At 40.6% G+C, this 24,104-nt stretch overlaps 2 protein-coding genes across 3 annotated transcripts in view; both read right to left on the bottom strand.

The window, feature by feature from the left end:
- myo1f (myosin IF) overlaps positions 1 to 15,385 on the bottom strand; it is a 35,767-nt gene extending 20,382 nt beyond the window's left edge. The window contains exons 1-26 of one of the 2 annotated variants that reach the window (XM_041041055.1): positions 15,223 to 15,385; positions 14,906 to 15,088; positions 10,909 to 11,037; positions 9,118 to 9,207; positions 8,910 to 9,004; positions 8,690 to 8,777; positions 8,473 to 8,562; positions 7,492 to 7,623; positions 7,178 to 7,312; positions 6,751 to 6,883; positions 6,033 to 6,229; positions 5,845 to 5,925; positions 5,609 to 5,695; positions 5,299 to 5,385; positions 4,791 to 4,958; positions 4,518 to 4,603; positions 4,344 to 4,425; positions 4,124 to 4,230; positions 3,923 to 4,021; positions 3,666 to 3,810; positions 2,719 to 2,833; positions 2,459 to 2,628; positions 2,078 to 2,223; positions 725 to 871; positions 467 to 615; positions 261 to 278 (exon numbers count right to left, since the gene is read on the bottom strand). In XM_041041055.1, coding sequence (XP_040896989.1) covers positions 261 to 278; positions 467 to 615; positions 725 to 871; positions 2,078 to 2,223; positions 2,459 to 2,628; positions 2,719 to 2,833; positions 3,666 to 3,810; positions 3,923 to 4,021; positions 4,124 to 4,230; positions 4,344 to 4,425; positions 4,518 to 4,603; positions 4,791 to 4,958; positions 5,299 to 5,385; positions 5,609 to 5,695; positions 5,845 to 5,925; positions 6,033 to 6,229; positions 6,751 to 6,883; positions 7,178 to 7,312; positions 7,492 to 7,623; positions 8,473 to 8,562; positions 8,690 to 8,777; positions 8,910 to 9,004; positions 9,118 to 9,207; positions 10,909 to 11,037; positions 14,906 to 14,908 — 2,779 coding nt within the window. In that variant the 5' untranslated portion in view covers positions 14,909 to 15,088; positions 15,223 to 15,385. Of the gene's footprint in view, positions 1 to 215; positions 279 to 466; positions 616 to 724; positions 872 to 2,077; positions 2,224 to 2,458; positions 2,629 to 2,718; positions 2,834 to 3,665; positions 3,811 to 3,922; positions 4,022 to 4,123; positions 4,231 to 4,343; positions 4,426 to 4,517; positions 4,604 to 4,790; positions 4,959 to 5,298; positions 5,386 to 5,608; positions 5,696 to 5,844; positions 5,926 to 6,032; positions 6,230 to 6,750; positions 6,884 to 7,177; positions 7,313 to 7,491; positions 7,624 to 8,472; positions 8,563 to 8,689; positions 8,778 to 8,909; positions 9,005 to 9,117; positions 9,208 to 10,908; positions 11,038 to 14,905; positions 15,089 to 15,222 lie in introns of both variants that reach the window. The other variant, XM_041041054.1, reaches the window with a different exon arrangement.
- Positions 15,386 to 16,047: 662 nt separating this feature from the next.
- Positions 16,048 to 24,104, bottom strand: part of adamts10 (ADAM metallopeptidase with thrombospondin type 1 motif, 10) — a 45,815-nt gene continuing 37,758 nt past the window's right edge. Inside the window, exons 20-26 of the mRNA XM_041041174.1 lie at positions 23,921 to 24,084; positions 23,670 to 23,796; positions 22,085 to 22,214; positions 21,413 to 21,617; positions 20,425 to 20,601; positions 20,128 to 20,293; positions 16,048 to 19,488 (exon numbers count right to left, since the gene is read on the bottom strand). Of these exons, the coding sequence (XP_040897108.1) occupies positions 19,379 to 19,488; positions 20,128 to 20,293; positions 20,425 to 20,601; positions 21,413 to 21,617; positions 22,085 to 22,214; positions 23,670 to 23,796; positions 23,921 to 24,084 (1,079 nt within the window). The 3' untranslated portion in view covers positions 16,048 to 19,378. The remainder of the gene's footprint in view (positions 19,489 to 20,127; positions 20,294 to 20,424; positions 20,602 to 21,412; positions 21,618 to 22,084; positions 22,215 to 23,669; positions 23,797 to 23,920; positions 24,085 to 24,104) is intronic.

The raw sequence follows: 24,104 nt of genomic DNA, 5'->3' as shown, positions 1-24,104 counted from the left end.
AAATACTCTGGAAAAAAATCATGACTGAGGTTTTCATAGTTCATACATGAAAACCTCAGTCATGCATGATTTATGAAAATGTCAGTCATGAGGTTTTCATGTCTGAGGTTTTCATAATTCAGCATGAATTATGAAGGGTTAAATACTCAACTATATGTACTTAGCTACTATCTGCTACTATCATCTGTATATAATAATGAAAATGAAAGAGTTACCTCTGCTGGATATATGGTTCCTCCCTCCACCATAAGACTGTGGAGCGCTCTTCCTGGTCGGCTCTGATGACATAAATGCTCAGTTAGAATAACATCTGGACAAACAGGAATCTATGTATGACAACATGTTCATATTAATTATCTTTTTTTTTCAATAATTTCTCACATGTATGACATGTTCTATAAAGTCTGCCCCAACAGTCCAATTATTTCAAAAGTCTGTCCTGTGTTACTATTTTCTTTTAACTTACTGGAAGACTTAGGTAGACCGTCTCCTATTGTGATGGTGAGGGTCTTCCCTCCAGGTTTGAGCTGGGCCAGGTCACCTTGCCCCCTCTGGAAGACCACCACCCTTGATCCTCCTCCACCCCACCCCTCCTTCTTCACTCTGAACTCTAGTCTGAGGCAGAAGAAAGTGTGTGAGTGGGTTTGGGTGTGCGTGTGTGTGTGTGTGTGTGTGTGTGTGTGTGTGTGTGTGTGTGTGTGTGTGTGTGTGTGTGTTCCTCTACCTGTCAGTGAAAGAGATTGTCAGTTTTCTCTTGGTCACATCCTCGTAGCGTTTAGAGAGCAGGCTGAGGAACTCAGTCTTGAAGTTGGACTCCAGCAGACTGTCATACTGGGCCTCATGCAGGATGAAGAAATCATCCTGTCTTGTACTGAAGAAAAAAAAAATTATCGTTAAGAGCTTCTGAGGAAAACAATAAATAAATAAATAAAATATCTGAAGAAAATGTGCCCACTGCTGAAAAGATGCCCATTGTTGAAAAAAAAATAAAAAAAAATAAATACATATTTGTTTTCATTAGTGTTTTATTTACATCTATGATTTTACTATTACTACAACAAGTCAAAATGTCTCTTGTGACAAAGATCTATTTAGAGTTGAACAATGGAAACAATTTCAGTGTATTAACATAAGTTGTGGAAGTTGAAGCACTGAAATAAGTTGAAAAGGCAGGTTCAAAATGATATCTTTAAATATCCAGTATGACCAGGAGGAATGATAACAACAAGCAAAACCTGTTTCCCTGTTCATGTCTTTTAAGAATGTGAACCTATCAGTTTAATCAGACTTGAGCTTTCTTGAAACTGTTGTTTCAAGAAACAACCTAGTGAGCCTATCATTGTGATTGTGTACTGATTTTGTGCTAAGTACTGAAATCAATTGGTGTCAGTGCATGTGTAAAAAATGTCAGTTGAAGAAGGCGTCTGCTGAAGAGGAAACATTGACAGCAGCAGAGGTATCACTTGAGATGCAAGCGTTAAAAGCGGTTGAATGTCAAGTGTAAAGGCCTTAACAGTAATAATAATAATAATAACAAACGTAGTAGGTGCTATACCACAGAGAAATCAACCAAACTTTTTACTTTTTGCATGTTTCATGCAGTTTACTACAATTCAAAGTGCTCAGAGTAATAGTTTCCCCTGTAGTAGTAGTATAAGTAGCAGTCATTAATTATACATGCACTCCTATTTGTTTCATGTAGTACTCATTTACAGCCATTTAGCTGCAATTACAAGAACTCATATGATTCAAGAGTGCACTCTGGTCTCAGGGCTGGGGTTAACAGCTTATCAGCTTTCTAAAAATAAGAGTCAGAAAACTGTCTCATGTAGCTATCAATGTTTGTGAGACTTACTCTTCACCAAATTCTGTGAATTCTCACTTCAGTGGCATATGATCATTTACTATATTTACTACGGCTGCAGCACAGGCCTCGCTTACAGTGGTTAATAATGACAAAGCAGTCTGCTAGCTCTTGCATTTCACACCACAGCATCAACCACAAATGCTACTGATACCAGGTTTAGTCGTATCTCCTGTAAACTGCAGTCATATCTTCTGTAAACTGCAGACCTACCTGAGAGAGACGCCACTTATGTTTCCAAACTCCATTTTTCGTTTCAGCACTTCCTTTATCTGTCCTTTCTCTGGTCCTTTCTTCACTTTCTCTCGACCAATCAGATAGATGCCCTTGGGGGTCAAGATCAGATCTCTCTTGATGGACTGGATTATGAGAAAAAAAAAGAAGTGAGAACTGTGAGCAAAGACAGAAAGGAGAAGAGGAGTAGGTGGCTGGGTGGTGTGACCTTATCATTGTAAAGAACAAAGACTCATGATTCATTTGCCATCTCACATCTCTAACTTCACTTACTTTCTTGTTTGTTCCAATTTCATAAAACTGGACAAACGTTTTCCTATATACTTTGAAGGCGAATAACAGTGATTCATGAAGCTTCACCTTGAACCTGCGATCAAACTTTGTGACTGAATCAGCGAAGTCTACGCGCTCCCTCTTAGCCAGAAACTGTCGCAGCTCAGGCCTCTGCTCCAGACCGAGGTAGTCTCCAACAAAGTTTCTGTTGATGCTGTTCTTCCTCCGCTCCTTGGAGTTGTACAGGATGTCTGAGGCTGAGTGTTGCAAGGGTGGACAAACATTTAGCATGATTTGAAACTTGTATTGGGTGCAGGCTGTATGCAGAGTGTTTTGTCCTTACTCACCCTCCTCTCTCATTTGTTCATACTTCTTCCTGGCAATGTATCTTCTCCAGGCTTTCTGGATGATCCTGGCGAAGGTGTCGAACTTCCTCTCTCTCATCTCCTCCAGTAGAAACAGCTAAGGAGCACAGAGCATGTGGAAGGAATTTTACATGTATCATTCATTTCTGCCTATATGTTATGTTTTTTTCTTTTTTGGTATTTCAGCTTCTGGTGGTAGAATGTTTCATTGTTAAATGAAGAAATATGTCAGCACGTTACATGTAAAAACTTCCTCTTTCTGGTATTAATCTAGATAGATAGATAGATAACTATTAATCCCAGAGGGAAATTAGTTACATGTACTGCTACAGTTTAAGTTTTCAGATTTTTTCTTAAACCTGCAATGACTGAATGATTTCTTACCACTTGGGAGCAGCGGAAACAAGTTGTGTACACATATTATCAGCTGCACACCTTAGTACACTTAGCAAACAGTTGCCTGTTAACTCATCCAGGAGTTACCGAGCAACATTTGCATTCATTTGGAGTCATGTATCTGGTCACCTGGTGAATTCAAGTCCAATATTCACTCACTTTTAACTCTGTTTTTGGTCTCTACCAATTCCTGAGGGAAATATCTATCTCTTTAGCTGCTAAAATGCTGTAATAGTCGAAAATGACTCTGAGAGTGGCAAGAGTTAACCAAAACGGAAAAGTTATGGCCAGACGGCTAAACAATGTGCTGAAAGTCACTGTAAAGCCCAGGGTAGCTACAGAAACAGAGGATAATTCTCTGTCTTTGTCTGAAAATACTGATTATAGCCTCTTTAAATCTGAAATCTGAAATGGACTGTGATCAAAATGAAAACTACATATTATCCCAAAAATATGCTTCACCAGCTATCCAGGTGAAGCTAATTTTTACTAGAATGAAGGCCTAGAATGAAATATATAAGAAAGTATGTTACCGATTCAGGGTTCTTGACGAAGACTTTGGTGCGTCCCATCTGATACTGGTCGTTATCCATGTTGACAGACCGGAGGAGGTGAAGGACCCCTTGCTGCTCTGAACCCCTCCAGCATGGCCATGTCTCTGCTGTCAGAATGGCATACCTGGATAGTGCACACACCAAAAGTCACTTTGTGAGTGTTGTGTTCTTCGCTCAGGACAAACACACACAAATCGATGCACCCTTTTGAAAAAGCCATGCAGGATTAAACTCACCTCATCAGAAACTTATTGAAGACTCTGCGGTACGCGAACCCAGCTCTTCTGACACGTATGTTTTCCCGCAGTCCAAGGTATTCAACCTGGTGCTTAACCCTACAGACAGATGGAGTACCACCACTTATTAATATGTATTATGTTTATGGATGTATAAATGTTTTATTGTAGGTGTGTAAGCTTGGCAGTGATGATGCTGACCTGCTCTCCTCCCAGTCTTTAGGTCTTTTTGTCTCATTGGGTTTGATACAGCGGATGTAGTGCGGAGTGCACTTCATCAGGGTGTTCACCAGATCATTAGCTTGTTTCTGTTGGAAACAGCAGTGTGAAATCAAAGCAGTTTTGGAAAAACAATGACAGATACAGTGATCAAAGCACCTCAGATTATTAATACATGGTTATTCTCCTGTTCAGCTCTCACCTTGATCTTGGAGCCAGCTGTGGTTGGCCTGCTTTTCTTATCTGTGTTGAGGTTTTCAGGGAACAAGCTACGGATGAAGTCGCTAAAGAGACAAATTCAGGGGAAATTATGTTCACACTATTCTTTACTAAATACACCATACATTAAGTCATCAGATAAGTGCAGTGGACTCACTATTCGCTGCTTTGCATGAGCTCTATGAGGTCAGGGAAAAGCACATCCCGGTTTCTCTCACAGAAGCCGTTGATATCATATGACACCTGAGATGATACCAAAGGTTAAGTTAAGGTTTAACAACCAGATAAAAATTAATAAACAAAAACATTGTTGATTGTTTGCTTTACCGTTTGGAATTCAAATGTGCATATGGTTTAATGTGTTTACTTCCTGTTAGACAGCAATACAATTCAAACTGGAGTCAATGCATCTGCTACAGTGAGTTCCTACCTTGCCGGCGTAGTGATGTATGACGAAGCCGGAGTTCCAGCTGTTGAAATGTTCGTGCGTTCCCACAGCTGCCTGCAGTTTCTGCAGCAAAGTGCCATCTGCACCCTCTCCTTTGGCATGCATGGTGGCACAGACGTCATCCAGCACGCTCATTACACCAGGAGGGTTCTGCAAGGAGAGGGTGGTGTGGATGAATTTCATGTAAAATATCACCGCTTACAACCAATGCTACATGTTTTAAAAATATCTGGGAAGAACCAAAGAGCAAACATTCAGTATTGAGAGTCATTATTTGATGTTAAGTCAATCAGGAACACAAAATTTCAGTCACATCTTTGGCTGTTTTTGAATTGTGCTGCCCTTTTTCTTGTCACTGTTCATATGAAACACTAACAATGTTTTTTTTTTTTGAAGCAGAACACCTAATTAGTTCAATGTAGGAGTTTCCTCTTCTGAACCACAATCACTAACCTGGGCAAACCCCATTTTCACCAGGTCAGGTGCTTACCAGTTTGTTTTCAATGAGGTCACACACAATCTTGTTGTTGAAGTACTCGATGGGTGTCCACTTGATGCCCTCCTGAACATACTCTTCCTAGGCGAAAATTAGAAGACATGGAAAGGAAATAACTCAGAAGAAGAAATTTTAAAGCAGTGGATTTGAAATATTCACAATAATAATCTGACTGAATTAAGCTGAAGGTTGCTCTTTGCTCCTAGGAAACATTTACTGAGCATAACGCAGAGATTCACAGACAAGAAAGACAAATTAAGAAATCCAGTAGAATTTACGAAAGCAATAAATGTACGGTAGCTACCTGCTCAGCCTTCAGAGTGAGTTCAATAAAGATCTGTTGCAGTTTCTCATTAACGAAGTTGATACAGAACTGCTCAAAGCCATTTCTCTGCAGGAGGAGAACACAATCCAGTCAATGTGAATGATTATCACTGCAGTAAAACAAACCATGCTGTGCTGTACCATCTGCAAAACTAGCATGTTATTTTAGTGACTGACTATAAATATTATGGAACTATAAATTGTAAGAGGACCAACCTGGAATATCTCAAAGCCATAAATGTCAAGTACTCCGATACTGAATTCTTCATGCGGTTTTTGGATGGCTTTATTTATGGCCTGGAGAAGACCAACAGAGTAAAAGCAGAAGAGAAATATAAAACACCAATGCATTGACAAATAAAGGAAGTTTCATTTTATTCAATCTGTTTTTGTCACTAGAGTACCTCAACCAGATAGTCAAAGAGTCGGGCATAGAGGGCTTTGGCCAGAGCATCTCTTGTGTAGGTGGCCTGCTCCTGGTTCAGGGTCACGTCAATGGACTCAGACTTTCCTCCCCACTTTGAATCCATTTTCCTGCTGGTCAGCTTCTCCTGCAGACGGTTGGGGTCGATGCCCAGCAGATAGGCAGGGAATGCCAGCACTGGAGCAAGCAAAGTCATCAACATAAACATGTCAGCTGTGTCAAAATTATTGCTGTGAAGACTGAGATATGTTTAGCTGCAAGTTTAAAAGCATACGCACTGCCAAAAGATGTATCTATGTGCTGTGAATGATTTTTTTTTTAGAAGAGTTTAAATTGAACTATGCTACACAGTGATTGTGCAAGGGTAAAATTTCCTCCCTGGTTGCAAACACTAATTATCTGTTGAGCAGGGACTCAGCAGGCAGCAAACAAAGGAAAAGATAAATGAGGTAGTACTGATACACACAGATTCTCTCAATTAGCCAGGTGTCTGCCATGGGACTGCTCTTGTCATGGTGAGATCTATTTTACTCATATCCCTTGAGAAAAAAACAGGCAATTGTATGTGCCAGGTGGGAGTGTTTGCGCACATGCATGGCTGATTGAATCCATGTGTGTGTCTAGTGTATGTATGTGTATGAACGTGTTTGTGTGAAGGTGTGTCTGGATGTGTATTTGTGTGTTTGTGTTTTACTCACAATCTGTGCTCTCCACCTGCCCATAGTTGCCTGCCTCTATGAAGCTAATGTTTCCCAGGTGGAGGATGCCTGCGATGATCTGCAGCACCTGAGTCTGGATGTTGCCTGGGATCCCGATCACCTGCATGGCTTCCTGGAGACCACAGCATAAAAGCGGTGAGGGCAGAACAGCAGTTTGAGGCAGTTGTGCCACCAGGAGGGGATGATATTCACCGGAAATATTTGTAAGATCTACGTAGTTTCAGCTGAATCCTGAATCAGTTTTTATCTATGAGTCTGAACAAAACAAATAGCATAAATTTGTGTAATAGACCAATGTTTTTTCCTCTTTCTGAGACCTTAAATCATCTTGTAAACCCTCAGAGGGGTCTAACCTGCTATATTTTTTTGCCCCAGAGGCTACTACCAGGGTTTTTAGGAAGAGTACCATAGTCTCTTGGAAGTCTTTGCTATCGTTGGTCCCATCCACCTTGTAGGTCCCAGACTGGTTGAGGTAGTAATAGTAGTCTGGGGTCATGATGCCCAGGCCCTCTTTCTGCTGAGCGTCGGCACCCTCTATCAGCTGGAAGACAACAGTGCAGTCAAACATGAACATTGCAATGGTCCTCAAAGTGGGCACCAAATCAGAGAAGATGTGTTAATAAAATTGCGGTTTTTGCTTTCAATATCTTTATGCAGCTGATGTGTTTTAAGGTATCTGCAAATGATCTTTGTTTGTGCACTTTCTCATTAGCCTCTGACCTGATAGTAAATGTGGAAGTTCCTCTCATTCTCATTCTGGCTCACCACCCTCGACTTCTCCAGCAGGAAGTTTGAGATTTTGCCACCGTCTGGCTCTCCTCCTCTGCTGAACTGAATCTCAAAGTATTTCCCCTGGTAGATGCAAATTTAGAGTCAACAATCGGAGGTGACAAACATGCTGTCAAATGATAAATCTGTCAGACCTGAACAAGTTCAACAAAGCACAACAATATCCTAGTCTGTGCTCTAGTCTGGACACAAAACTTTCGCTTGAAATTATTCTCCTACAATGCAGCGGTTTTTCAGCTGTGTCTTCCACGTTTGCTACATCTAAATGAGCCAGGAAGCAGTCTGCATCAATAAAATTACACTGGCCGTCACACAAAATATTGTGGTACATCAACAGGAAACTTTACTGTGCATGTGTCTTGCACATGCACAAATGCATGTTAATGTGGTTTTACAGGTGTGAAATTGGAGCATTAGGACCCCACTGACAAAAAACAATGGGGGATGAAATGAAATGTCAGACCAATACTGTTGCATTTTAAAGCCATGGTTAATGACTAATTGGCTTCTGAGAAAATGTTTTATATACCCTCATGTATTCTTTTGGATTTTTGGACATGACAGGAGTAAATATTGTTGCACTCCCCTTAGAGCTGAAATGATTACACCGTTAATCAATTAGTCTATTGACAGAAAATGAGAAAATGAATCTGAAACAAATCTAATAATTGGTTTGACTGTTAAGTCATTTTCAAGAGTAAGAGTCAAAAAAACTTGAAGAAAAAACAGACATATATTCAAGATCCAGTACAGCTACTGAATGGGCGTTGTGCTTTGTCAAATCCTTCTCCCTTATTATAACTTTAGGTGAAAACAACCACAATAGATGTCTTAAAATATATCAAGCCAAGCGTCTGATTTAACTTTACAACCAGCAGTTGCAGCTGGTGCTGAAGTAAAGATCTTACTCACAAAGCGACTAGAGTTGTTGTTGCGTACAGTCTTGGCGTTACCAAAGGCTTCTAGCAGAGGATTTGACTGTAGGATGATGTCTTTTACATGCTGCAACACAAACACACACACACACACACATTGTTAGACACAGCAGAAATCCCTGCGCACCGCACTACAGGAAGTTAAAAGGTGTCTTGATTCATAGAAAGGTAGCTGTGTTACTTCCTGTCTCTACCTGGACTTTTGATCCTCCTCCAGATACTTTGGAAATGTAACCCATGATGTATTTGGCAGCCACTGTCTTTCCAGCACCACTTTCACCACTACCACAACACCATAAAGGCACAAACATGAGGACACAACAAACCACAAAACAACATATTATTACACAAACTGCACCAGCACATGGCAAGAAGTGAGGCAGCACTTCACAACTCAACACAAGACCAACACACCTAATGATGACACACTGATTTTCTCCATCGATCATCATGTTTCTGTACATGTTATCAGTCAAGGCGTAGATGTGAGGTGGATTCTCGTACTGGGCCTACGGACAGAAACAGATCTAAGGTCAGTTCAGGTTGATAGAGCATGAACTGCTGCACCACACAGAGTAGATTTACAGGAATTAGTGTTTAAATGCTGAAGAATGTTACTCACAGCTCCTTGATAAAGTTCGATTTCTCTTTCAGTGAAATAGGGCATCTGTTTGAACGGGTTGACTGATATTAACACAGGGCCGATATAAGTCTGAGCAGTGAAGTTAAGGTACATGCTGAAAAAATAAACTTGTGAATCACCTCTAGTTCTTACTAAATTTTAATAAGAGCGTTACCAACACTGACTTTTTGAGAACCAGAACAGATATCAATATTTGATACTAATAATAACGTATATGTCAAAATTATTTTTAGGTAAACATATGATACGAAGGACCATTTTTGTTAAACATCTATTTAACCTGTTAATTAAAGAACTGTGACTCACATATGTACTGAGAGGGATATTTTTTTTAGCACTTCTTTAATTCAGATGCTCCTCACCTATCGCCTAAAACAGAGCTGTCCAAACTGTTCCACAAAGGGCCGTGTGGCTGCAGGTCACATTGGTTTGTTCCAACCAATCAAGAGCACACAGTTTGACCAATCAACTGTCTAAAGAGTGAGATCAGCTGATTAAATGACTCAAGTCTGGTGTGCTTCCTCTGGCCTAAAATATATTCTGAAGCAAGCATGTGTGCAATAAACAAATATCAGCCAATTGCTTTATCAGTGTTAGAGTAGTTTATGTACTTAACATCCAGTTGACAGAGCAAATCTCACACCAAAGCCCCTGCAGTTTTCTGTGTGTGTAATGGTTAAGAAATAATTTGGCACTGAAAACTTCTCCCACCACCGTCTGTGGTGATGTCTACACAAAATGCCCTAAAAGGGCTGTAGAAATTTTACATCACTATCTGGTGGCAGTCCCACAGACAATGTCTGGTGTGTGTCTGGGGTGTGTGGGTGTTGGGGAAGTACAGAGGTTATGAGCCCACTATGCCCTCAGTATTCAGATTCTGATAAAGGAACTAGTTAAAAGCATGCCATGTCAGCTGGAGAGCAACACTGACCACATGGACCCTTCGCTTAATGTCGACCTACTGCAGTTTTCATCTTTGCAGGAAAATTATTCTTTATGATTAGTAATAATTTATTATTTATAATAATTTATTAGCCTTTAGTAAAGTCATCCATCCGTTTTTTGTTTGTTTTTTACATAGAAGCCTTTGTAATCTTGACTTTTTCCAGCAGTGAAGTTTAACCTGAGGTGACGTCACCTTGATATGATATGATGTGATGTGATGTGTATTTGTCACACTCTAAATATGAGTTTGAAGTTCAGCTTTGGTTCAAGACGGAAGTGAGCTGTTGAGTCACACAGTGAATAAAGAAGAGGAAGAGTGAATTCCTTGCATTTGAGTCTCTATGCCCATATATGTTTTGGTTTTTCATTTGATGTATCTTTCCGTTTTGTTCAGCATGTTGTTGCGTGTCTGGAGGATGGGGGACGGACTTTGTGTAACAGAGATGATGTAAGGAAATAGATTTTATCAATCAAGACACTAAAGCCCCACACTTCACTAAATTACAATGAGATTGTAGAAGTTTTTTTGAGGTTGTTAACTTTTAGGTGCTTTTGTGTGGTAAAAGATGACGGTAGACGTGACGGTGATATCTGCTGACAGTCACATCATTAACTCAATGAGGCCAAACTTCCTGTCTCCCAGTGATTGTGACTTCCTGCTCTCAGCGATTTAAACAAGAACGTAAATTTCTTTGTTGATGTTATACACGCAATATTTTGTGTGGTTTGTGTGGTTTAAAACCAATATTAGTGACACTAAACAAAATTCCACAAAAATACAAAGAATTAAAAACAAAATGACATTAATGACGGCCTGTAGGATACAAAGATGTAGTCGTCCATGTATCTTTTCTTGAGATTTTCCACAATGGCGTCCTCAGTGATCTTGGACAGCAGGACCATGTCGTCCACTCCGCTTTGCTTCACATTTTGACTCTGCCAGTGGTACTTAGCCTGAATTGCACACCAGAGAGAGAGAGAAAAAAAGGAATTTTAGATGAGGGGCTGCTTTTACGTGTTCATTATTTGACATCTTAACCCATTTTTAAGTTGAATAATTGATGCAAAAATATCACCATGCTTTACAGTACATAGTTTAAAAGTGCCCTCCACTGGTTTTACACAAGTTCATATTACTCATTATGTCAGCTTGTTAAAACAGCTTAGTTATGTCTTTTGTGGCTCTGGAGAAGATTTGTAAGTCTGAAAAAATATGAGCTATTATGGCCTAGACTACATGCTGAGAAAGAAAAAGAAAGAAAGAAAGAAAGAATAAAAGAAACTAGACAAAGAAATATAAGGAAGAAAGAAGGAAGGAACCATGGCAAAGAAAACAAAGTACAAGAAACATACAAAGAGAGAAAGAAGCAGAGAAAGAAAGGAAGAAACAAAAAGGGAAAAAAAAGCAAAAAAAAAAAAAAAAGATCAATCAAACAAGCAAACAAAAAGAAACACAAAAACCAGTAAACAAGACTGTGGGGTACACACACGTCTGCTAGGGTAGATAAAGAACAGAGAACTGTGGTTGTCATTACAGGAAGCTTGGGGCTGGTTGCCAGGCAACAGGTCACAGATGAGGTGAGTTCATTTTCTAACTTGGACATTTTAGAGAAGCAACACCAGACCTATTAATCAGCCTGAAAGTGAACAGACCCTGAGAATAAATAACATGGTGATCAAACAACAACAACAGTGACTGCTTTTACAGGATGGTTGTTGTTGCTGTTGTTATTGTTGTGGCTTTGTGAGTTGTGTGTTTTTCTGTTTGATCCACAGAGTGTCCCTCTGATCACAGAGACCTTGTTTCTCCAGGTCAAATTGTTACTGACACCTTCTTTCAGAGCTTCGAGCTCAACTTGTTTCCTGTGTCTTGGTTCTCCCTGTGAGACCCTGGTCTATTTGATGTGTTAAGTCTCATAGATCTTCTCGTTGGGATGGTGGTTGGGCTGTGGTCTGGGGTTCTGACCTACATTCAGCCCCAGGTTTACTCTGCTGAGTTTCTGTCTACGTTAATTGAATCATGGCGAATTTCCTTGAAATGTGCGGCACGGAAGTAGAAAAACACTTTACTTTAAAAGGGTCTAGTCATTTCCAGCAAGTTTCCTGGAAACTCTCTTTAATTCAGAACTTATTACAAGGGAAATGAGGAACATGCAAGTTGCTATCTAGTTTCCAGGAAATTAGCTGCAAAATACAGGACCTCCAAAAAATAGTTACGGTGTCAACTACAAGTATCACACAACACCAGTAATATCTCTGTTCAAAGAAGTATTTCTGGAATGGTCCTAACTCATCCCTGAGTCATGCTGTGCAGGAAAACGCAGAGATTTTTCTGGTGGAAATTCTAATGACATGCATGACACTGTGGGCTCAGTATTATGTTCTGCTGCTTGAATAAAGTCTTACACTTAGCAGATTCATAATACAGTGTACATGTGACACGTGGTGTCATTCAGTGTGTATTTTTATTTCCAGATTTAAATACCCTCAAGGGGAAATTCGGACGGAAGTCATGGGTTAAAAATTAAAACCAACAAAACCAAAAGCAGCGAAGCTGTTCAGTTTGTCATAAATGTTCTTTTGAGTTTAAGTCAGCCTTTTCAAACTCTCAAGGTAGTAGTGTTTCACAGACTTACAGAAGTAATTTGGTTTTCAGAAATATTTCTGACAACACAACCCTGTCTCTCAGAAATTTGTTTTTATAGGAGGTTGGTTGGGCTGGATGGAGGATGTACAAAGCGCACAACTGGTTTTGGTCTTTTCATGGGACTTGTTGACAATAAGGAAAATCCAGTGAAGGACCCCAAGTGATCTACCAGTGATAGTCAAAGCATGAAGGAGTAATGGGAACCGGGCAGTGATCACAGGATGCTCTGCTGCTCCCTGGTAAACCTGTGCCCGTTCTCCTGTTATATAACAAATGTGATGAACTCTCACTTTTCATCATAGTCACAGTGTCATAGTGTCATAAGAATAAGACATGATTAATGTCATATCCTGCGTGAAGGGACATAAATATCCTGTTGGCGTCATTGACTCCAAAGTGATTCTTTGTCCTTTGAGACAGAGGGATCAGCTTTGACATTCATCTTTCAATCATATCACATAATCTTCATCAGCAGATGGAGTTTGCTAAGTTGTCATGGAAATGCTCCAGAACAAGGATCTTGACTGGGATCATGTTAAAGTGAAACTGAAACAGGTTTTTTTTTTAAAATAAACAGCTACTAAATAGACCTTAAGGTGAGATTCCAAAGTCAAGAATGAAATCTGAAATTCAGCATGGGTGAGAGTTTAAAATCATTGGAATATCTGAGATCATGACAGTTTTTTTTATTTTAAACAAATCTTTTTTGAATCTTTAATTTTGCTTTGTGAAGGAACTGTGGACTGTGACATTTCTGGAAATAGTCACTTCTCCACCGACAGCACCATGACCTGTTTTCAGTGAGAAACACCATTTTCACTGAACAGTTCCTTGAGAGATGTTGCTATTGAGCTAAAAATGCAAATTTCTGAAGCTTTGAGAACCACAGAGAAGATGCCAGTCACCTCTATTCTGCTGTGGTTTTGGCAGAAGTCACGACAGTTGAGATCTCAAAACCTCAGCTTGTCAAACTTTATGACGGGAGGAAAAAAAAACTGAGGGAGGTGTCCATTTCAAACCTGTCCCACCTCTCAGAAGTTATTTCTGTCGTAGATGCTGTCTTTGCTGTTGTCTGTCATCTGATTGGACAGTCAGATTTTTATGGGTATTCCTCTCTTTGACTTTGCTTCAGCCTCCATCACACTTGTCACTCTTATTCTGAGACAGAAGATTCAAAGCTGGAGGGAAACTGTCACACTGTCATATTTTGTGTTTTTACACCACAGGAGTTAAACTTCTCTGCACATTTTAAAGATCTTGACCCTTGAATCCGACTGTTTAGACAGATTTAAGAGCTTTTTTCACTGCATAGAATGGACGCTGGTGTGATTTTTGGATGTGTGAGGACTCTTCTCAGTGTGAGAAGGAAGTGTTGTGACAGAAACTACAAGCTTCTCCTGTAGTCCACTTCCCTATCTCACACCTCATTGCCTCTTGTGAAACCTTCTCAACTTTGTACATGCTACCGGTTCTCTTCCTGCCACAGCCTGAAGCTCACTTCGTAAGCCCCTCTGAGTGAAAAGCTCTCTGTGAGATGAACTGGGTAAAATGAGATTCCAGTGCAGCTCAAAGCATTCACCGTGTACTTAAGATGATGCATTTTTTCATGCACTTTCTACCATTAACATCACGTGTATCATGCCGTGTATCATTTCTTGTCACGCGTTTGCTTTACATCTGTCTTTTCTAACTGTGACATGTCCTGATGTATGTCTTTGTCTCAAATGTGCTCACAAATAAAAGCACACTGCAATGTAATAATAATGACATATTTTGCTGCCTTGAGCTCCTCTCAATGAAAGTCTCAAAAAAGAGGAAACTCTCCGCTGCTGTTGTGAAGGAACTTATTTTCCCTGAAGTGGTCACTTTTTAAGACACACTATGACATTCATCAAAACTGACTTTTAAGCATGAAACAGCCTACTTTTGCTCGTCAAAGGGAATCTACTGACATGACATTAAGTTTGTTTGCAATTTTCTCTTTTGCAGCTAAAACTCTTTAAAATGGAGTCTTTCTTTCTGTCAGAAAATCTGTCAAAGTCTGTCAGACTTTGTGAGATCAACATGACCGTTTAAATATCAGCAGGCAGATGAAGGAGATACACAAGCAGTAGTTTTAGGATTGTTCACACGTTACAGCTGATTGAAAAAAAAAATGAAGGTGTGGTACCGTACCATTGTTCCTGTCCTGTCAGCCTCTCCTCTTCAGGTGTCCACTGTCCAGACAGTGTGTGTTTGTGTATGTGTGCGTGTGTGTGTGTGTGTGTGTGAGTGTGTGTCGTTAAAATCCACAGGTTGACCTCCTCAGACTGCAGCCATCACACAGAGGGACAGTCAGAGCCAACAGCAGCCAGCGACCTACAAGACATCCACTGCAACATTCAAAATCTACTTCCTCATACTCCCACCAACGAAGTGTGTGAAACAAGAACTGCTCTAAGATAATACACACACACACGCACGCACACACACGCACTGATGTACATACTCACCATGCAAAGTTAAGCAGCTACTTCTGTATTTTTGTCATATTCAAAGTCATCAGATAGAGGATGAAATGATGACCTATAGCCGGCTAGAGATCAGCAGACTGACAGTTTAAAGGGACATTTTTCACACACGCAAGTGTTCATGGCAACAACAACTGCAAAGTGATCATTACAGCAATCTGTTGCCAAATGATGGTGTTTCAGTTGTGAGCTGCCGGCTCCACCCTGGCTGTGGTTAGTTCACATTGTGTTTGTGTCGTCAGAGCGGCTCCTGCTCCCAACGCCCATAATAACTGATGCAGGTTCACACAGAGGGTACACTGTGCTGACAGGAGTGTGTGAGTGTGTGTGTGTGTGTGTGTGTTGAAGTGTCAAACTTGAATGTCATTTCGAGCAAGAAAGTTTTCAAGTACCTGCACAGCAAAGCTACACCAGTATGGATCCGGTCTCATTCACTCAGAGGCAGATTTAGAAAGTTGTGTTTGGGGGTGGGGACTGGGGTTTTAAAGGGCTCATTTGTTAAAGTACTAAGCATAAAGCATAAATCTAAAATCATTACTTTTACAACTGACTGGTTCTTGCACTTTTGTTCTTTGTCATGAAGATCACATTGAAGACGGACATCTTAGACTCACATGAGACAAAAGGAAGTTCTTGTTTCAACTTTTCCATGAAAGTTGTCTGGTCCAGAAATAGACACCAGAATCACTGATGATCTCAACCTCCGTCTAGATGTTGAAGCTATTTTTGGAGGACGCTGAAGACACAAAGCTCAAGTCCCATTAAAATCAACAATGCACCATGTTTAATCAATTTAATATTTCCTCTTAAAAAGATGTACATGGGGGACAAATGGATTCATTTTTTATAGTATTGAACAATATACAGTACATGTTATGTTATAATTAGCATGTGAAAAACAAAAGTTACCGGTACTGTCCCTCTTATTAACGCAGACAAAACATGTTCACCACTTGGTGTGAACCTTATAGGCCCACGCAAATACAGAAAAAAACAAAAAATGTCTAAACATATAAATAGTCTTTCCACCTTTTTAGTACTGGATAATTACAGGGATGCTGTGCACTCTGATGGCATACGACTTTACTAAATTAAAGTAAAATGTATGTTTCTGTGCTCCACGTGGATGGATTAGAAGGGCTTGCCCAAGCTAAACATGGTTTGATTCTCCCAAATTTAGTTTAGTGCCCACCAGAATTAGTTATTTTTTTAATGTTAAAATTGCTAATGCATGTGAAAACCCTTTTAGATACTGAACCTCGACAAATTTTTAAAGTATTTGTCATATAGCAGTCCCCAAATTTGTGTTGTGAGCTGCATTTTGGGAGCACTTTTGGCCACTTTAAATAAGTCAGGGAATCGAAATTATACAAATGAGCAGATAAACCCAAAGATGACCCCTGGTGGGTGAGAGGTTCTAAGCAGCTGCACTCTTACATCTCAGGCCAGCTCTGCAGATTGGTATTATTACAAAAGGCTCAAACTACATTTCTACATAATTAAACTCTCAAAATGATAACTCAGACACAGAGACAACAACAGTGAACTAATAGCACCAGTCCAAACCAAAGCACCACAAAACAAAAAACAGGAACAACAATGCAGCTAAGCCCCGTAAAGACACGCTGTAGCTTCCTCTCTTTACAATGACCTTATGTGACACAGCGGAGCTGCTTTCAGCGGTGATCAGTGTGAACATTTGTGAAAAGTCCGGCCACAGCGGACTTTAGAGCACAGAGGACGTCGCAGTGATGCCATCAGACCTGATGACTCATCTGAGACTTAGGCAGCAATTGTAAAAATATTCTCTGCAGGATGGAGAAAACAGCTGAAACTGCACCTTTAAAGATGCGTCAATAAAACTCTTCAATGAAATCTGTACTACACAACTTTGGGTCAGGTGACATCCTGTACGTAACAGCGAAATAGAGAACCTCTTAGTCACATAATCCTATTACTGTCTTTAAAAGGAAAAAAAAAAGCTGAATTGCATTCACACAAGAAAGGCCAGAAAACATCTGGCCCACACAGCTGTGCATTAATCAAACATTTAACTGCTGAGCTGTCCAGCTGATGATTTTTAGATTCTTGTTTTTGAGAAATCAGCACCCAGCTCCACACTGAGTGTGCTGATCCGTTAAAGCAGCAGTAATCTGTATAATAATCTATCACAATGTGACAATGCGAAAGGGGTCACACCTACGGGAAACTGTTTACCTGAACCTGCAGCTCCCCTCGGCTTTACAGAGCTTTATACTGAGTTTCAGATCAGTGTTTAGCTGTCTGGCCCACAACTTTACTGGTGAACTCTCACTGCTCTCAGGAAGCTGTTTTCAGAAATAAGGCTCTAAAAACCCAAAGTCCACTACCTGCACAGCACCAAACAACAGACAGACAGAGTTAGAAACCAGCATGTGAACACAGCGGAGCATTTGACAGTTAAAGAGCCTGATATTTTCCTCAGGAGTTGGTCGAAATCAAAAGCAGAGCTAAAAAAAAGAGTAAACACTGGACTTACATTCACCAGGTAGACACAAACATGACTCCAAATGAATGTTGATCTGCAACTGCTGGATGTGTAAATAAGCAATTATTTGCTAACAACTTCACCACATCAATTTAAAAGGTGATGCTATGAGAGTCTTCTGCCCGCAACTTGTTTCCAAACACCCAAGTGGCCAAAAAATATTAGCAATTGGTTTAACATTAACACACTGGGAGATAAATTAATTCGGCACTCTGAAGGCTGGTTTCATTCAACAGCCATGAATACACACACACAGATCTGTGTCACAAAGAAATTCGATATTTTATGTGCATGTAAATCCATCCTCAGATTAGCGCTCTAACTATAAAACACTCTTTGAAAGCTGTGCGGTCAGAGGTCTTCACTGCTCCGCACTGGACCTGTTCCTGCTGGCAAAACCGACTCACTGTGTCTCACTGTGCTCTGAATTTCCACTCACAGTAAAAGTTACTAGCACTGGCGAGAGAGTGGGAACATGTGGCAAAAATAAACCCACCTAAAAAAATAAAATAAAATACATTAAAAAAAAAAAAAAAATCAACAGCAATGCCCGGGCTGGGTTTCTTTTCCAGATAATGACACTGAGCCGAGCTTTTTTGAAGACTTTATGCCACAGTGCGTAGCCACAGCACAATGTAATATCCTATAATGTGAAAATGTCCTGGTGAGGTGAGCACTGGCTTCGCTCACATTACTAAAGTCAGCGAGCAGCACCATTTTACTGCAGAGGTGATACCATGTAAGCAAACTAACCAAAAATGGCAAGACTACGGCAGGTTCACTGCAGTGAGACAATTGTAGCTTCCATGGAGACATCAAGTCAAAACACATCAAAACAAACACAAACTACACAAGTCCTCTGACTGCTGACACTTTGTGCAAATCCAACTCTGCTCATACTTCAGCTGAGTAACAGCGAGGATTTGGTGAATATGATGATATGGAACAAAGCAATAACAGAATAGCAGAAAACATTGTGGTCAAGTAACAACTATCAGATAACACAGCGACAAATCTTTCATTTCATAATATAAGATATTCCTTTTCATGGGCAAAGATATCTGGAAAATCATTTTCTTTACAAAGTGGATTTTTTTTTAATATAATTCGTAACTAAACAGATATCACCTGTTAACATTCAGGTTAAAAAAATGTAGGCCACCGAAGCAAAAACAAACTCAGAATACTGCGACCAGTCCTGCGGCCAAAGTGAAATATAAGTAGCACCAAAATATTACAACCGAGGGATCATTTAGAGAGACAGAGAGAGAGGGTTCATCCTAAAAGATGATGGAGGGAAGTCACTCTCTCTGCCTCTCCAGGTTTCAGCAGCCCTCCCTCCAGTGGAATGTATTAACTCAGCTCAGGCCATCTCGGCCCAGCTCGGCCCAAAGAGGCGTCTGGTCTGGTCCGGATTCTGGCTGGAAAAGGTCCCCTGTGACCAGTTACGGGACCAGGTGTCAGTCTGACAGCATCCCAGTTAGATCTCTCACTCCTCTGAAAGAGGTAGCGTGAGGGCTGCTGTTAACACGGCTCAGTGGGAGGGTTTCAGGCTTACTGTGTGTGAGTGTGTACAGGACCCAAAGATGGATGCTGTGTGTTTTCTTGGTGTCAGTGTCCCTGGCAGGTCTTGCAGCACATTTGTCTGAAATATGGCCGGCTGCAGAACTTGAACCTGAGCACCAGGGGGCAGTAGGCCACAGTGTTCACATCTTTACACTCTGCAGGAGGAGACACACATGAAACAGCTTAATTACAGCAGAGCCATTTTTTTTTAAACAACAGATCTTTCCGAGATGCTGCAGGATTTCAATCAAAATATCAAGAAAATAGTCACTTTTATCAACTTTTATTGTTCAAAGACTTATACTACTTAAATGAACTGAGAGATCCTCAGGCATAAGGCCCGTGGATTAAAGAAGTAATTAATGAACATCTTGATGCTTGAGAAAATCAGGTATTTCACCTTTTGAAATACAATGTTTTAATATTCTGTAGGTGTCTGAGGCACCTACCTACCTCTAGCTACCTTACCACAGGCCAACACAGTGGAATAGCTGTCCCATAAACATCTGCCATTTTCAATCTGCCTTTTTCAATCATGCTTTTCTGTAGACTGTAACCTGGCTTTTAATTATTTACTATTATTTACTAAAATACTGTGTTTGCCAATGTTTTATTTATCTTAATTAAGTTCAATTAATTAATTTACAAAGATGTGTTTATAAATAATTTCCCAGTATGCCTCAGAAATTAATATTTTAGCTAGATAAAATATTTTACATCTAAGACAAGTATCCTTCCTATATTGTTCTTTCTATGAAACATGAGTGTACAAGGGCTGGTCTTTGAACTCTGACCTTCCGGGTTGTCTGTACTGATGGGCAGACTGAGGTCACATTTGCTCTTGCACTGCTGCATGGCTGCTGGTCGCTGATGCTCCAGACACTCATTGGATGGCTGGCCGGTGTGGGCCAGACACTGAACCGAACGCATCTCCTGACCCAGGCCACACTTGGCAGAACACTGAAGCACAAAAACACACACAACATACAGATATTTAAACTGGGTATTGTATATAAGAATAACACAGATATTGATTTGTATTAAAAATGTCCTGATATAACCATGGACAATAAACCAAAAGCATGTCTTACCTCACCCCAGGGACCCATCACCCACTGAGGGGGAGGACAGCGCTGCAGGTTACAGCGCACCCTGGAGGTGGGCCGGCCATGCTTGGGGCACTTGGACTCTGGTAGCGTGTCGCCACTCTCCCCACTCTTACACAAGACCACACGGTGCCTGTAGCCAGGACCACAACTGGGCGTACACTGCAGACAGAGTGGGAGATGAAAAAAGAGGGTGAAGAGAGGAAAAACATCAGGTGGGAGGGCAGGGAGATGGAGGCAGTGGGAGGGTGCAGCAGGGGGTTACTGTGGTCACAAGCACACAAATAGAAAATCTTCTTAATCCACTCAGCAGAGGGCAGCAGCTGTATAAGAAACAAAGTCAAAAACCCGCCAAGTTCCTGTAAACCAGCTGGACACAATCCCTCTCCTGCATGTACCATCGCTACATTACACAAGACATCAGAGAAAAGTTAAACACACCAGTTAAATTTGGTTTCAATTCATCCTGAACTGTGAGAACAAAGTTTAGCTCCAGGAACAAAGTAAGGTCTGTGGTTAAAGACTTTTCAGTCTGCTGTAGTTAAACAACACAAGAAGGGGTCCAGGGTCAAGATATGTGTTAAAAGTGTAGTTTTACTGAAGTATAGCTACACCGGAGGAGGAAAGAATCCCTCAGGCTGCTCAAGCTAATGGTCAGTACTAAAAATAGGTCAGGGGATTCGTACATGACAAGTGTAACAGTATCTATTCCTGACTGAAACAATATGTTCTTAGTGATGCATTTGTCTGCTCCGTGCCTCTGTTGTGTATTTCATGGTTAGGGTACTCTTATTCTCTGCTGGCAGAGGTTTGGGTTTGTGAGGTTCATCTGGAAAAGAAACTCCTGCTTCATCTGAGATGAGTTTTACAGAAAACTCACCTATTGGTTCAAATTTATCCCAATTTGACTAAAAACTTTGCAGGAGTGTTTGCAAAACACACGCATGATGGGAGACCTCTGACGTTCGCCTACCTCTGACCAGTCCAGGGCCAGCCATTCAGGGGGGCAGCTGTGGTTGCTGCAGGGCTCAGTGAGTGAGGGGCGTGGGGGGGTACAGGCTGAGTCATCCAGGACTTTCTCCTCTGTCGCTGAGATCCTTCTTTTACATAAAACCTCCCGAGTCCGCAGGCCACCGTTACAGGTGCGACTGCACTCCGACCACTCTCCTGTCCACCAGCTAGAAGCAGGGAAGAGCTTAGTTTGTTTTTAATGCATTAACTTTTAATGCAGTGTGTATTATAGTAAGGACACACTGCAGAAGGAAATTACACCGTACAAACAGGAATCACAGGGAGGAACAGTTGTACACACACAAAGACAAACACACCAACACACATCCAAAATTAGTAAAATGTGTGCCTCTGTAGACAGCATGGCAATTTCAATAAAAACACAAGTGCATATGGGCACAAAAGGAATGAATGTAAAACGAATGTAAAAGCGCCTATTCTAATTACGCAATCTGTACAGGAAATCTGACAAATGCCTCCAAACCTACATGAAAATAAAATAGTTTTTTTTGTAGAGAGATAAAATGCTACCTGATGAAATAAAAAATACACACGCACAAAAAAGATACAAAATCATCAAGAAATACACGTCTGTTCCACATGAATAAAATCTTATCTACACAGGATAACTCACGTTGGGGAGCACGGCTCAGTATTGCAGGATCTCCTCTTCTCTTTGGGTTTGCTCTTCTTGTCACAGAAGTGGTTGTAGGTGACTGTATGATCTGCCTGCTTCTTACACACCACCTGCTGGATCTGCACACCTGACAGGTGAGGCAACCCGAGGAAAAACATACAAGAGGGAATAATTAAAAGCCTTAAAGACACCAGTCACAGCCACATTGCTAAGTAATTCTACTCATCACAAGTGACAAAAACATGTTCCAAAAAATTGATTTTATTTATTTTATTATGGAATTTAAATGCCCCCAGTTGCTCTGCCAACAATACCTGATGTCTGGCTGATATTTTCCAATATAATTTTCAATGGCATCGCACACCAGCAGCATATGATGTGTCAAAACACCAATTCCCATTGTTTTCTATGTAAAACCACACACCAGACGCATCTTGACATAATCAAGGTGTGATATGCGTCAGCTCTCCATGACCGCTTGCTAATGTGTGATGAATCTGACTGAGAATAGAAAACTGTGATAAATTATATCACAACATTTTTGTACCTTACTGGGGATTGTAGCTGCTTACAGTTCCAAAAGAGCTGTGGTGAGTCACAAATGGAAAAATAGATACTGAATATGGAAATATAACAAGGACCTAAACTGCTGAAACTTGCACACACACACACACACGAATTCTTCCTCTAAACGGGTCTGTTTCAGTCTGATACCTTTTGACTTAATTAAAAGTTTTGAAAAAGGAACACAAAGTTCACCCATTTTCAAAAAAAAAAAACTGTGAACTAAATGTTTATCTTCCACCTTCACATAATGGCAAGTGAAAGAATTTATTTCTCAAAGGGGCAAATTAGCTCTTATCAGGTGTGGTGATATGGATCATTAACTCACAAAGGCCCAAGGGGAAAAAGGGCGATTGCCAATGTGTGTTATCTCTAAAACCTCAGAGCCTGTGAACTGCTCAGTGGCCTCTGGCTTCAGTGTGGACTCTGCAAACACTCTGGTCCCATGGTGGCTTCTCTGAGTAAGTGCTAGTCTACAGCAGAGATTTATACAGTGTGTTTTTAAGGAGCACCATATATGTGTGTTAGAATATCTTTGTGTTGTTTGTGTTTCCATGTGAAATAGAGGCAGAAAGTGGGAGATGAAAATGTTCAATTTCACTTCATTTATGATTAAATAAATGAGCCTGTTCCTGTGTATTATAATTTTACAAGTTTTTACAAAATAAATGAACTATATAAAAAAACAACAACTGTGGATTCAAAATAACTGACTCTAATATCTATAAAAAAGATTTGTGTTTACCTTAATCTAACAAAACTGACCAAACATTTACCTAGCCTGTTATAAATCTGTTCACACAATCACATCATCAAGAATAACCACACATTTTTGGGTAAAAAACATGTCCACCTGAGGTAAACCATTAAATTTTAGGATGAAGACTTTTTGGTTTTTGCTAAATGTAAGGGTTGGGCATGTAGTGGTTATGGTTATGGTGTGGATACGTTTCCCGGGAATTCATCTAGGTCAGTGCTGAATGACAACAGATTTTTTGGTGTGTTGTTGTATTTCTACCTCCAGCGCAGAGAGCTGAGCAGCGTGACCAGGAGGTGTAGTGCCAAGCAAAGCCGCTCAGAGGATCCCTGTTCAGCGGGGGGTTGAAACGATAGTGGATCCCTGGGTTCTCCTCCCTCACCAGCACCTGTAAAAATACACGACCAACCATTTAACACTACAAGTTGACCATACTTTATGGAAAATTTTAAAAACCTGTTTTGGGGTTTCTTTAGTCTAAAAAAAAAAACATACCGTACTTCTGTTCTTACCATGACGATAAGGGTCATGTTTGTTGGCCCCAGAGCTTCAAGAGTTTCTGGCCCGTCAGTGGGACGCCTGTAGTGGAAGGTGGTACCGGCAATATCGAACCTGCGCGGTGTGTCAATGGTCAGCTTCCCATTGATAAAATATTGGTCGCCTTTACTCTTCAGGACTGGGACACGGAGGACAGAG

This window comes from Toxotes jaculatrix, chromosome 6 (assembly GCF_017976425.1).
Source record: "Toxotes jaculatrix isolate fToxJac2 chromosome 6, fToxJac2.pri, whole genome shotgun sequence".
Lineage (NCBI taxonomy): Eukaryota > Metazoa > Chordata > Actinopteri > Toxotidae > Toxotes > Toxotes jaculatrix.
The sequence above is the reverse complement of the archived record's forward strand: the minus strand, read 5'-3'. Positions and strand labels throughout refer to the sequence as shown.